Raw genomic sequence first — 14458 nt, 5'->3', positions numbered from 1 at the left:
GGAGACACGCTTAGTTCAAGGGATGGGCATGTGAGCAACCAGGTCATTTGGCTTCCCATTTGGTACTTTTCCACAGGAGTACCAAGGAAAGACTGCCTTTTTTTCCTGGATTGCTATTTGTCTGTCAGCTGCCAAGTGGCCTGCTTCCTGGCTCTGTGGGAGAGCTCTTGAGAAGAATGCAGCACATAGAGGGAGCACAGCCAGGGGCTGTGCCCTGCCACCACTCTAGGAATCTGGTTTCCACAAAGGTAGGGGCCTTCCACTCCAGGGCTACGCACTTGCATGGTGAGGACATGCTCGCTCGCCCGCTCTGTGGTGATTTTTCCATGTAGAATTAAGAAGTACGAATGATACCTTAAGGAAGGTGACACGTTAGGAGCTATACTGTTAGGCTACTGTTGTTAAAAGAATCAGAGTCTAGGCTTTTAGTTTGTAATTTTAAAATTTATTATTTTTTTGCCTGCCTGTGCTGAGTTCATTTTGCGTCTGGCCAGGACATTCAAATAAAACACACAATACCTTCTGTAAAATGTCTGTTCTCAGAACAGGATTACCACGTGGTCTCTTAGTGCTGCTGACATTATAGTCCAGGGGACTTGGGGGCTCGCTGTTAGGAATAGTGTGAGAACGCCTGAGCAGACGTGCCAATTCCATAGCAGTGCCTGCCCTCAGTTTTGAGTTTACAACCTTACCTTCAAGAGTTGAGCAATTTCAAGACAGTATCTTTAGGCTTTTGTGGAACTCTTTGGGCGGTTGCTACTATTCAGGACATTCTGGAGGTCACTCTAAAAAGGAATAATATTCAATAATTAAGCCTTGGAGGTAGGAATTCATACTGTAGCCATGACCCTTAGGGTCTTAGGACAAATTGAGGAAGGTTCTTTGGCTGAGTGAATTTTGAGGCTTTTGCCTTGCCCCTGGGGGTTTTGTCCTCATTTATAGCAGTAGACACTTTCACGAAGGAATTTTATAAGCAAAATATAATAACACTTTCTCCATTTTACGTCTGGTTCTGCCATTCTGTTTGTTGTCTTTGCAAGCCGCATGACATCAGGGGCAGGAGGAGAAGTGTTCCTTTCTCTTCGTGGCCTTCAGCATTCCTAGACGGGAGGGAGCACTGTTGAACATTCAACCATTTCTGTTAGTTTGCTTCTTTAGTGTTAGGATGTAAACTTCAAGAGGGTAGGGGTCAAGTTAGTTTTGTTCACCATTATATTTTTCTCTAGTCCCTGTGGAGTACCTGCCTTAAGGAGATGCTCAGTATACAATTTGTCGAATGAGTGAAGGAAGCTCCTGGGTTATCTAAATTGCAGTGAAGGCTGGGGTTCATTCTTATCAGACTAGTGCCGAAGACAATAGGTATTTTAAAGCAAGTAGACTTTACAGGAACACTATTATGCAAATGTGTAGCTCTGGGGTGGCCTATTCAAACACTAGGCCTGTGATGTTAACTCTGTGTGTGTGTGTGTGTGTGTGTGTGTGTGTGTGTGCGTGCGCACGTGTGCATGTTGGAACAAATTAGAGCGTGCATGTCAAAGATTGCTGTTGAAACACAATTTTCTTTCCTGTATGTTTTAAAACATGTCAAGAATATGTGACAAGCTAGTGCTGGGTTAATTGTCTCAAGTTCCATAACCCTGGCCCAATGCTGTGTGCATTCCCAACCACCTGGCCTGCCTGATTCTGGAGCAGTGGGAGAGAAGCTCTTATCCTGTCAGAGTCCCCTGCATTAGCAGTCCTTCCGCCTCAGAGAAAGGGAAGACTATACTCTTAGGAAATTGTGAGCCCACTAGGGATGGGGAAAGGTGTTGATTTGGGCAATTTCCATATTGGAAATGGTTCTGCCTATGTGTTATATGATATATTTAACATGGAGGAGCAACTCAATACATTTGAATAGCAAAGCCTCCAGTTGGCATTTATAACATGTGCTGAAGAAACAAAATGGGGAGTTGACAGTCATATCTGTCATCTTTCCACTTCGGTTGAATTTTAAAGTGATGCTTTAAGAAATTTATCAAAAGATAATTTTTTTTAAAGATTATATTGAGAGAGAGCATGCACAAGTGGGGGGAGAGAGGGAGAGAGAGAATCTCAAGCAGACTGCACACTGAGTGCAGAGCCTGATGTGGGGCTCCATCTCACCACCCTGAGATCATGACCTGAGCTAAAATCAAGAGTCAGACATTTAACTGACTGAGCCACACAGGTGCCCCAATCAAAAGATAATCTTAAACATTTACCAAAGTCTTAGAAAAAAATATCAGATACCTCTGACACTGTAGTTTCTATATTAAAATTATTTTGTTTAAAAACCTCCATTAGTACTAATTTTCTAAACATTTATGGTAAGAATATTTGTCTTTAGTACCTCTGTGTTGCTTGTTCTTTGATTCTACTTTATGTCCCACCTACTGCCGTGTTCTCTTGTTTGTATTGTATTTTTTAGCACTTGTTAGCATTTAATGACCCCCCCCCCCACGCCCCGCAACGTGGCTTCAGGCTACTAGAAGCCAGGCGCCCCCAACACCCTTAATCTTCTCCTCTGCTCTTCTACTGAAGAATTTGGCCTTCACGATGACAGGCTGTTTTGGGAGTTTTCTCTTTCCCAAAACTTTGTAGTAGCCCGATCGCACCACATCAATGATAGGAGCAGCTCCAGTCTTGTTTTTGGCGGCATTTACCTGTGTCTGCTCACTGACTAAGGTCCACAGTTTATCAAGGTTGACAGTTGGGCAGAAGCTCTGGTTCCTCTTTAAGTGGTAATGTCTCATACCATCTTTTCCAAAGTAACCTGGGTGATACTTGTCGAAGTTGATCCTGTGGTGATGCATGCCGCCAGCATTACCCAGGCCTCCTGGGTGCTTACGGTGCTTGCCAACGCGGCCGTGGCCATGGCTCATGTAGCCCCGAAGTTTCCGGGTCTTCCTCAGTCTGGATGGCATGTTTGCAGCCCAGACAGTAAAGGGAGGCCGTCGCGAAATCTCGTGATGTGCTGATAATGGGGGCGGAGCCAACTCGTGTTTGTATTTTAATTTCCTAGTCTTGTCTCATCCTTCCTTGGGTTACTTCTTATCTTTTCTCCATGTTCTGCACCGTCTCTGTTCATCCTTTGCCTTCTTTTGATTCACTCCATTTAAATCTACAATTTGATTATCTCTTATTTAACCATTTATAAATGTCTGTAAGCAGTTTCAAATAGGATAAGAGCAAATTATGCTTCTTGACAAACTACCCTGTGGCTGCCTCCTTTTTAGAACTGTTGGCCAGAATTCTCCTTTGATCATGCAAAGTATATAAGGTCTTTATTGCATATTTATTTGAGAAAAACCTATGTAGAGCATTATAATTGTTCTTGACCAGTATAGCTGGGCAGGTTTCTAATATCAATCAATTTCAAAATAACTAGTGAACTTTACAGGGTGATTATTTAAAATGTTGTCTTGGTAATAGCTAATGAAAGTGAGTTATATGTACAACCTGGGATTTTAAAAAACCTGTCTTAAGTATTGCAGATCTGTACCTTGGAGCAGATGAATTTTTCAGTGGCAGTCCTCATTTTCTCTACATTGAGTTATGTCTTGGTACCACACTTTATTGCAAACCTCTCAGACCTAAAGGATTTAAGGTTTATTATTGCAATTTTAGAGCAAGAAGGAAAGAAAAATAATTTTCCTGAGTGAAGGGACCTAGTTCTTGTAATAGCATTTTGAACTGAAGAGTATACTGTGATAAATAACTCTTACTGTAGAATCTGGATGAAATTAACCCTGGGAGAACCTTATATATCTCTGAGGCGTTAGGTGGCTGCTTATGACTTTCTGTAATCTGTTTTCACACAGTGTAGTACACAAATGTGTGTGTGAGCTGAGTGTAATTGCAACCTTTCTTTACCTTTTCCCGACTGTCTTTTTGAAAACTCCTTTTGGAGAGGATTTAACTAACCCCACTTGACTCTTCTCTTATTTGAGTAGGATTTTGGTGATGGTGTTTGAATATAAATATATGGCAACAGAAAATTTATACAACACCAAATTCATAATTATTCTTAGGTTTACTGTATCTGAAAATGTCATTTTTTCACATTTTCTGATATCTTTATAAGTTTCTTTAGAATATTAAGGTTTAAAAGTGTTTTTTTAAGTATAATTTACTTGAACTTATGAAGGAATAGCCACAATTTAAAATCCATCAATTTTTAGAAAATAAAAAGTTTGCATTTATTTTGTAAGCTAACACTCTGCAATATGAAATAGTATTGAAACATATAATTAAGGAAAACATTTATTGAGAATTGTATGAATATAAAACCAGCTTTCTTTTTGGAAGACATTTTCATGTACCATCTAAAAGGTACTTTTGGGACTATTTGTTATACTTTTCTTTCATAGTTTTCCATGCTTATTTTAGTAGACTTCTAAGAAAAACTTGGATAATTTTAGGAAATAAACATTTATCACGCCTCATTTAAAAATTTTTATTCATTTAAATTATTTTAATTTTGAGATAATTGTAGATTCATCTACTGTTGTAAGAAATAATAGAGATCCTTTGCTTTTTTTTAAACCAAGTTTCTTGTAATGGTAACGTGTTGACAACTATAGAGCATATCTAGGATACTGACATTGATACAGTCAAGATACAGAACATTTAAAGGATTCTTCTGGTTAACCCTCTATAGCCACACCTGTTTTCCTCCTGCTGCCCTCAACACCACTCCTGGCAACCACTAATAAGTTCATTTCTATAATTTTATCACTTCAAGAATTAAATAAAGGGATTCATATGCAATGTAGCCTTTGGGATTGCCTTTTTTTTCCCCCACTCAGCATAATTCTTTTGAGTTTTATCCAGATTGTTGTGTATACAAATAGCTAGTTTCTTTTTATTGTTGAGTGTTGTCCATGCTATTGATGTACCAGTTTGCTTAATGATTCACCCATCAAGGACATCTGGGTTTTTTCCATGTTTTGGCTATTACACGTAAGACTGCTATAAACATTTGTGTATAGGTTATTTTGCAAACTGATTTTTCTGTGATAAAAATGGGCTTATGGGTATAAATGTTGGTTGTATTTTAGTTGAATGTTTAATGTTTGAGAAGCTTTTTCTGAGGTGGCTGTACCATTTTGCATTGTCACACACATTGTATGAATGATCCAGGTTCTCTACATCCTCATCAGCATTTAGTGTTGTCATTTTATTTTAGCCATTTTGATAGGTGTGTAGTGATACCTCATTTGGATTTTAATTGGCATTTATCTAATGTTGAATGTCTTTTCATTTGCTTATCTGTCATCTGGAGATCCTCTATGGGGAGATTTCTCTCTATGTCTCTTGCCATTTTCTAATTAGATTGTTTTTCACTCTTGGCTTTTGAGAGTTCTTAATATATTTTAGATACTAGTGACTTTTTTTTTTTTAAAGATTTTATTTATTTATTTGACAGAGAGAGAGACAGCGAGAGAGGGCACACAAGCGGGGGGAGTGGGTAAGGGAGAAGCAGGCTTCCCGCGGAGCAGGGAGCCCAGTGTGGGGCTCGATCCCAGGACCCCGGGATCATGACCTGAGCAGAAGGCAGACGCCTAATGACTGAGCCACCCAGGAGCCCTGATACTAGTTCTTTGTCAGCCATGTGGGTTACAAATATTTCCTCTCACTCTGTAGGCTCTTTTCATCCTTGTAACAGTGTCTTATGTAGAGCAAAAGTTTGATTTTGGTGAAATTGAGTTAATCAGTTTTCCTTTTATGGATCATGCTTTTGGTGTCAAATCTAAGAACTTGTTGCCTAGCTGTAGATCCTGAAGATTTTCTCCTATATTTCTTTCTCCTAAAAGTTTTGTAGTTTTCTGTTTCACATTTCAGGTCCATGATCTGATTTAGAGTAATTTTTGTGTATGGTCGAGGTTCATTTTTCTACCTGTGGATATCCAATTGCTTCACCATTTTTTGAAAGGCTTTTTTTCCCCTCCCATTGAATTGCTTTGTACCTTGTCAGAAGTCAGTTGGGGTACATTTTTGAGTCTGTTTTGGGTTTTCTATTTTGTTTCATTGATCTCTGTATCAGCCAGTATTATATAACCTTTGGTAATTATAGTTATATAATTTTTAAAATCAGATAGTGATTATTTCCCCCTTTTTTTTTCAAAATTGTTTTAGCTAATTCTTGTTACTTTGTATTTCCATATAAACTTTAGAATACTGTTCTCTGTATCTACAAAATACCTTTCTGGGATTTTGATAGGAATTGCCTTAAATCCTTAGATCAATTTTGGGATAATTGATAAATATACTGTATTGTCTTTCAATCCATGAACATGGTGTATCTCTCCATTTGTTTACCTCTTCTTTGATTTCTTTTATCAGCATTTTTTAGTTTGTGTCATGTAAGTCCTGTACAAGGTCTGTAAATTGATTTAATTTTTCTTGTGACAGTTACAAATAGTATTTTTAATTTTTGTGTCCATGTGTTCATTGCTAGCATATAAAAGTTTTGTATATTTATCTTATTTCCTGTGACCTTGGTGGTAGAAGACCACACTGCTGCATTGTAAATCTAAAGCCAGTGCACTTGAAGGAGGCAGAAAATGAACTGGAGTAACTTATATAGGAGTAGATTGCTAGAGAAGGGTGGTGATGGAAATGCCTCTTGATTTTAAAGACCTTGAAGGCTTTAAATGTGTCACTCATTTTCAATTGGGATATGTCACTTATCATCTTGTACTTTTTAAAGACCTGAAGCCAGTTATTTTCTCCAAGAAGCCCTGGTTTCTCTTAGAGGAACAGGATGTTCAGAAACCAAGATCTGGGTGCTATTGCAACAGGAGACCATTGCTTTATAGTTCTTTCCATGGTCAGAGGTAGGGATTAAAAATAATTGAGTTCACATTGATATTTTGAAGTTAGCAGATTTTTTGTCTCTCCTTTCACTTTATATTTCTATCTTTTTTTTTTCCTATCCTTTTTCTTAACACTGAAAATACTGGTTTGCTTAACCTACAGTATACATTCATGTTTTAAAATGACACAATATTAAAACTACTAAAGCTCAAGATTTTTTTTGCAGGTTTTTTTTTTAAAGGAGTAATTTCAATATATACTACGAAGGATGTACAGAGTACTGAGGGTAAATGTTCATACAGTTCCCTGCATAGATATTTTACGCATTTGATGTAAATACTCTTTGTTCTATTTCTTTACATCTGCATTTTTCATTTTTTTAGTTCTTTATATGTGTGTATGTGTATATATGTATACATAGGCATTGATATATGTTTTGTATATAATATATGTATACACACATATGTACATTTTTAGGTTCAAAAGTCAAAAAGTTATCTTTAGAGAGCCCTCACTTCCATCTCTAACCCCTTCACTCCTTCTTAGTATTCCTCCATTTTTTTTTGTAAAAATAAGCAAATACTTTTTTCTTTCTTATACAAAAGGCTGATTCTATATTCTCTGTTCTCCATCTTGCTTTTTTTATTTCACAGTATATCCAGATTACTCCAGAGTACAGAGAGAGCTCTTCCTCCTTTTATAGTTGCATGAGTACTGTGTAATTTTACATGTGTGATTTTATTAGATGTTTTATCTAATTTATCTAATTTTATTAGAGAAATTCCTTTATAGGAATTTTACTTTTTATCAATAGTGTTTGTGATTTTTCAGTTTGTTTTCAGCCTTGCCAAGAGAGTGGATTTTTGCCAGGTAGGTAACAAGAGTTGTCTCAGTGTAGTTTTAACTTACATTTCTCTTCTGAGTATAGTCGAGCATCTTAAAATGTCTAAGTGCTTTCTCTTCTGTCAACTGTTGGTTCATGTCTTTTGCCTATTTGTCTATCAGGTTTTTGGTACTTATTGTCTGGATTTTTAAAGAAAAACATTATCTCCGCAGGAAATGATGACTTGTTACATCCCAGTTTGCCATTTGTCTTATGATTTGCTTTTTGGGTAGACAAGTTTTTTAAAATGGATCTTTTTTGTAGTTGTAATTTCATATGCTCTGGATGTTTATGCAGATGTTCTACATAGATGGGATAAAGAAGTTAGAAATTACTTTTCATGTTTGCATTCTCTAGATGCTCCCCTTTTTGGGCTGTATTTCAAACCAGCTATTGCTAACAGTGCATTATTCTGGGTCCTGTGTTGATTAATTTTCTCACCATATACCACAAAATCACAGAATGCCACTACTGGCTTTTTGTCTATCCTAAACTTGTCATTTATAAAACATTTGCTTGGTGATGTTAATTATTTTTGTAGAACTGCATTCATGCCCCTTTTTACTTTGTAATGAATTTCCATAGTCTGTGTTCCTTGGGTCTCTTGTCTAGACTAGAGGTTTTCATTCTTTTTCTGTAAAGGGCCAGAAGTAAATATTTTAGACTCTGCAGGCCATATAATCTTTGTCACAATTATTCACATTTGTTGTTGGAACATAAAAGCAGCCTTAGACGTAATGTAAATGAATGGATATGGCTGTGTTCCAGTAAAATATTATTTATAAAAACAGGCAAATTGGGGAGAGAAGAGTGGGCATATATGGGTCATGGGGCATAGTCTGCCAAACCCTGGTCTAGACCATTATATTTTAACTCCCCTTTGACTGGCTTAACTGTCCTTGCTGTCCTTTTGAGTAGATTTAATATCATTCCCCTTAACTATAAACTTGGATAATTGAATCATGTACCTCCTGGGAAATCAGTATATTGTTTGGATGATGATGATGATGATGATGATTAGATTTTATTATCTTCTAATGTACAGTATTCTGGCAGCATAAAATGAGTAGATAGGAAAATGTTTTTTCCTAGAAAATTAGAATAATTAGAACATGGTTAAATTCCTATTTATTGGGGCTGCTGCTGAAATATTCCCTTTGAGGATGAACATTGCGGAAAGACTATCTTTCTATCACATTATCAGATCTCTCGTCAATATCTAAGTGATAATTTAAGAGAAAATGATGTGCAGCAGGAAGGAGTCCTGTCACATTTTTGTAAGTATATTATTCTCCTCAACTAAAAGTAAACTTAATAATAAGGGCATCTGTGGGATGCCTGGGTGGCTCAGTTGGTTGAGCATCTGCTTTTAGTTCAGGTCATGATCCCAGGACCCTGGGATCGAGTCCAGCATCGGGCTTCTTGCTCAGCGGGGAGCCTGCTTCTTCCTCTGCCTGCCGCTCCCACTGCTTGTGCTTGCTCTCTCTGACAAATAAATAAAATCTTTTAAAAAATTAAAAAATAAGGGCATCTATGAGTAAAAAAAAAATCTGAAACAGATAAAATATGTAAAATTTAGTTAAATATTCCTGAGTCACTTATATAAGATTGATCATTTTTAGTCATTACAGAGAGAAGAACGTGTTCCTAAGCTGCTCCTTTCCTGAAAGAGCATTCTGTGTATCTGCTATTGACATCAAAGTTACTAGTCTTCTGGTTAGGCTGCTGTTTAACTGAACATTTAAAAATCACCCATTGCCCAGCTCACTTTTGTAGGAAGCATTTCAGTTCCAAATTTTATCAGTGGGATTGCAAATCTGCTATCTCTACTACCATGTTTCCATCCAGTTTGTTGGTATTGAAGAACCGTCAGTATAGGTCAGAGGACACGGAGTGAAACTGATAATGTGACATTTCCAGTTGGCGCGGAAGGGTTTGCGTTCTGGGATGGGGGGGCTGGAGGGCCGACCCGCGAGGACGGCGGCCGACAGCAGCCCTGGGAACTCGTGAGGACTTGCGGAGTCTGGTATCTGAATCCATGGGCCTTTCCATACTTACCTTCCCTTTATTCATTGTTTCCCTTTGTGGAGGTGAAAAGTAGCCTGATAGGACCTGGTATCTCATTTATGTCTTAACGCTTTATTTCAGACTTCTCTGGGTTGTTACGAGAACTGAATTAAACAGTGCTTGACACATGTAAGAGCCGAATATAAGTTAGCCATTACACATAAAATCTGATTGCTATTAAATGATATAAATATTGCTCCCTGTTTTACATATAAAAGAGTCAGGTCTGTGTAATTCTGTGAAATTGTGTTGTCCCAGATTGTTACACCTCATTGCTCTGTGCTGCTTCCTGCTGCCTCATTTCATAATGTAAATAAAGTTTTATTGAAACACAGTGATGCTCATGTGTTTAAGTATCGTCTATGGCTGTTTTCATTCCACAGTTGAATAGATGTGACAGAGATTTTATGATTTGCAAGACCAAAAATATTTACTATCTGGGTGTTAGAGGAAAAGCTTGCTAACCCTTGGTATATAGGGTCTTCTGGTCCAGCGGAAAAGGAAATGAAAAGTTCTCAATTATGAAACAGCTTTTGAGACCAGTATTTTAGTCTTCATCTCTTTTACACCCCATACTAAAGCCAGTGATTTTATATAAGAGAGGATAGCATCAAATGTTTTTTTCAGGTTTTCATTTATATTGCTACCAAAGAGCTGATTGTGAAGAATTATAAATTAATAAAACACTACAGATTTCAGTAAACTGTAAGAGATTTGAAGTTGCTCCTCTCATAATAAATGAAAAACTAAACCCCCCAAATTTGTGGTACGTTTCTTTTCACTTAAGAATTAGTACCTATAGCTTCATTGGCTCCCAGTACCAGCTCATCCATGGGACACAGCATGTTACTATCAAGTGAGAAGAGCTTTTAAAACCAATCTTTGTTTTAAAATGTATCATTAATATTATCTGAATCACTCAGATTCAGAATCATCATGAACAGAATGAACACAGACCTAAGATAAAAGTTTGAATTTAGACCTGATTTTAAATTGAATTATGTATATGATTTTAGAGAATATGGTTTTGCTGGTGTGATAATGTTTCAAAAGTGAATCTGCTTTTTGCATACATGGCTTTTCAGAGCAGTGTCCTTTCTGGCAGGGGAATATCAGACAAGTGGTGTTTTTTAGACAGCAAGGCAGATGGCTCTATTTCTTCAGTACAGGGTATGCCAACCAAAAGAGACAGCTACAGGAATGTTAACCCCTGAGGGAATGAGAAAACAATTGCTGTCAGTTGTTCTTTATAAGCCTATGGCTTGACTTCAGAATGATGAGGAAAAGTAATCTTGTCTTTTAAGAAAAATAGGCATTAAATGCACAAGCGCAGCCTATAATCTCAGTTCTCACTAAAATTATGGTGTAATTACTTAAACTTTTAGGTCTGACATTTCTGGGATAATGTGGTGCAGACCACTTAGGCCTGATCTACTGCTTCCCAGTTCCCGTTGAAAGCATCCACGAAGGTGACAAACATGGGCATTTGTACTATAAAGCAAATGCCATGTGCCAAGGTTGGAGTAGAAGCTTCCTGAATGTTGGCTGAGACTAATTTTGGACTATATAGCACATGTTCTACTTCTGAACTAGAACAGGGCAAATAGTCCCCACAAAGTAGGACAGAGTTTAAAAAGTGATTGACTTACCATGCCTGACTTCAGGAAGCACAGGGATTATACGGAGTGGCAAAAGTTTGTCTTTTGCAGACTTTGAGCCAGTCAGACCAGTGTCCCTAACCTGCTCTTTCCCTGTCTCCACTAGTTATTTTCTATTTATTTTCACCTGGAAACTGTCACTCCCAATATGTCACCCAGCAGCAGGAGCTAGGGGGAGGTGGCTGAGGGTATACTACACCCCCGAATGCCTGTAATTTAAGGAAAGGCTTTTTAAATAGGGCTGTTCGTGCCTATGTTTCATGTGCTGAGTACTGTGCATGTGACAGCCGACAGGAGCACCTGTCGGAGTAGGAAGACTTATACTCTGTCCACATGCTTACATGGGAGGGAATATGTGTCACACGCTACCAGTCGAGCCGAGAGCCGGACACATCTCATTCCAAAGTTTCAGTCTGAGAGGGAGAACTTGCCAGCATTTAGTGGGCTAAGGACGTGTTACCTGTCTGCAAGAACATAACATCTAAACAGAACTCGTGCTCAACGGACATAGAAGACGCCTGGCATGTGGCTTTTGGAAAGATTCTAAAATATAATTACTTTGAAGACATAGTGCATCTCTCTGAAAATGATTACATGTAAGCAAATTTACTATAAATTTATAACTGGTGTAAATCTTATGTCTTAAAAAAAATAATCTTGGCCTCAAGTAAAAAGGAAACCAGAGAACCCCGAGGAACAGGATGAGATCGACAGCAGAAATGTTAAAACTCTTTGAAATAAAAGAATTCAAGGAAACCAAACTTGTAATAAAATTTAACATTTAAGACAATCAAAAGAAGACTTGATACTTGAAAAAATGGAAAGAGTAATATGGATGACAAATTTGATAATAATATATCCAGAATGCAGAGGGAAAAAGTGACAAAGATATGTAAGTGTGAAAAGTGGATATGGATGACAGGTAACGGGTCTTCAGTTCAACAGGTGTTCCAGAGCGGGAGACCAGAGCAGTCATCAGGGAAATCGTGATTGAACTTTCCTGTGCCAGGGAAGAGTGTGAGTAAATATCAAAAGGGTCCCCTGAGAACCAGTCAGAAGTAATGAGAAAAGGTTTCTACTTAGATCTATCCTGGAAAAATATTTGAATTGTAAGGATAAAACAAGCCCAGGAGATAAAGCATGTTACCTACAAAGGAACACAAATTAGGTTTGTCTCAGTATCTTGTCTATTAAATGTCAGAAGTCTGTGGCCTTGTAACCATATTCACCTAAGTTGTTCATACGGAATAAAATGGCTGTTCTCAGGTGTGAAACAATAGCATTTGTATTTCATCCCTTTAAAAGCTATTCAGATAAATATTTATGCATGGAGGAGGCCACTCTTGGATTTTAGCTTATTTCTTGACTTTGAACGGGGAGTGTGAAGCCACATAGCCTCCTGACCTTTTGGGAGGTGAGGATGCATTTATGTGGCATGTCTGATGATTGGCAGTTAGCAACACAGTCTCTCAGGCTAGTCCAGCTCCGATGATCAGGAAGTTGGGTCATCCAAAGGAAAATGGTTCCCAGGTAACAGTTAGAGCATTAAAAACCCACCACCCAAACATAAAACTAAAAATAATCTGACCAGATTTCCTTTATAAAAGCTACATTTCAAATAAAATAACTCAAAAACTTGAAAGAAATTGGTAAATGCAAACAAAGAGAACATAGAAGTTCTCTTATTGCAAGACAAAGCATTAAAATGGGACAGAAGTAATCATGAAGATGAAAGGTATAAGCCACAATAAAATAATTTTTATGGGATAGGTTACATCATATTAAACATTACTGGAAGACACAAAGAAAAGCAGAGTAATGAGACATAGTACTGTGTTTCTTTTGGCTAGACTAAGAATGGTAGAGGTTATGAATGCTCTAATCATTAAGGCTGCTCTAAGAGAGAGACATTGAGAGCTTTACCCTGCAAATAGAAATGATGTCTTCTTAGGGCCCCAGGGAAATTTTTTTCTAGATCATAAATCTAAACTTCCAGCAAACTGAGAATAGTACAAAATACATTCCCTAAGCACAATGAAATTTCAAAAATGTACATGAAAGTTTAAAAAAAACCCAGATTCTTGAGTGCCCCCTCATTTCCTAAATAACTTTTGATTGGATCAAAGAGGAAAGCAAAACTAACAAAATGTCTAGAAGAAGTTCCTAGAAAAAAATTACGGGAAGTGCATATTAACATGAAGATGTGATCAAAGCAGGACATAGAGGGAAAGTAATGTATTTAAATTTCTTAGCAAAAGTGAATTAAAAGCACTTCAGCTCAGATGTTGTAAATGAAAAAAATGTACTTTTTAAATTAACGTAAAAATACTAGAGGGTGCCTGGGTATCCCAGGGTCCTTGGTTCAAGCCCTGCATCTCATTGGTCTCCCTCCTTAGCAGGGAGCCTGCTTCTCCCTCTCCCTATGCCTGCTGCTCCCCCTACTGTGCTGTCTCTCTCTCTGTGAAATAAAGTCCTAAAAAAACACAAAAAAATTCTTGAAAACAGAATAATAGTATAATTGATAAATTTAAGTGTTATTTGGAGAAAAAGGTAGGACTTTAGATAGCCTAATTGAGACAGAAAACAGGAAAAATTAAGATTGGGAAGGGTAATTAGGAGAAATGTATTTTGTGTGACGATACAGTTGACCCTTAATGTGGGGTAAAGGGGTGCCAACCATATTTAACTTTTATAGCCTGTGGTTTACCAGGAGTCTTATTTATAACATATTTTTATGTTATATTGTATTCTTACAATAAGTAGAGAAAAGGAAATGTTAAAATCATAAGAGAAAATACATATACTATACTATATTTATAGAAAAAAAATCCTCACATAAGTGGATCCGCCCAGTTCAAACGTGTGCTGTTCAAGGGTCAACATATATTCATAAATACAAAACTCAAATGGATACTTTTCTAGGAAAAATTAAGTTACTCAATTGAGTAGAGAAAACCCATAAAGATTTGCAATATTAATAGCAGAAAGTGAGGGTTAAAGAGCTCACAAT

At 37.4% G+C, this 14458-nt stretch overlaps 2 protein-coding genes across 2 annotated transcripts in view; one reads left to right on the top strand and one right to left on the bottom strand.

Moving 5' to 3' along the window:
• Window positions 1-14458, top strand: part of SDK1 (sidekick cell adhesion molecule 1) — an 887311-nt gene that overhangs the window by 90778 nt on the left and 782075 nt on the right. The window lies entirely within an intron of this gene.
• Window positions 2499-2945, bottom strand: LOC113933147 (60S ribosomal protein L27a-like). Its single transcript, XM_035722454.1, has one exon. It carries the CDS (start codon window positions 2943-2945, stop codon window positions 2499-2501), a length of 447 nt encoding a protein of 148 aa, XP_035578347.1.

Source organism: Zalophus californianus, chromosome 10 (genome assembly GCF_009762305.2).
Source record: "Zalophus californianus isolate mZalCal1 chromosome 10, mZalCal1.pri.v2, whole genome shotgun sequence".
NCBI lineage: Eukaryota > Metazoa > Chordata > Mammalia > Carnivora > Otariidae > Zalophus > Zalophus californianus.
The sequence above is the reverse complement of the archived record's forward strand: the minus strand, read 5'-3'. Positions and strand labels throughout refer to the sequence as shown.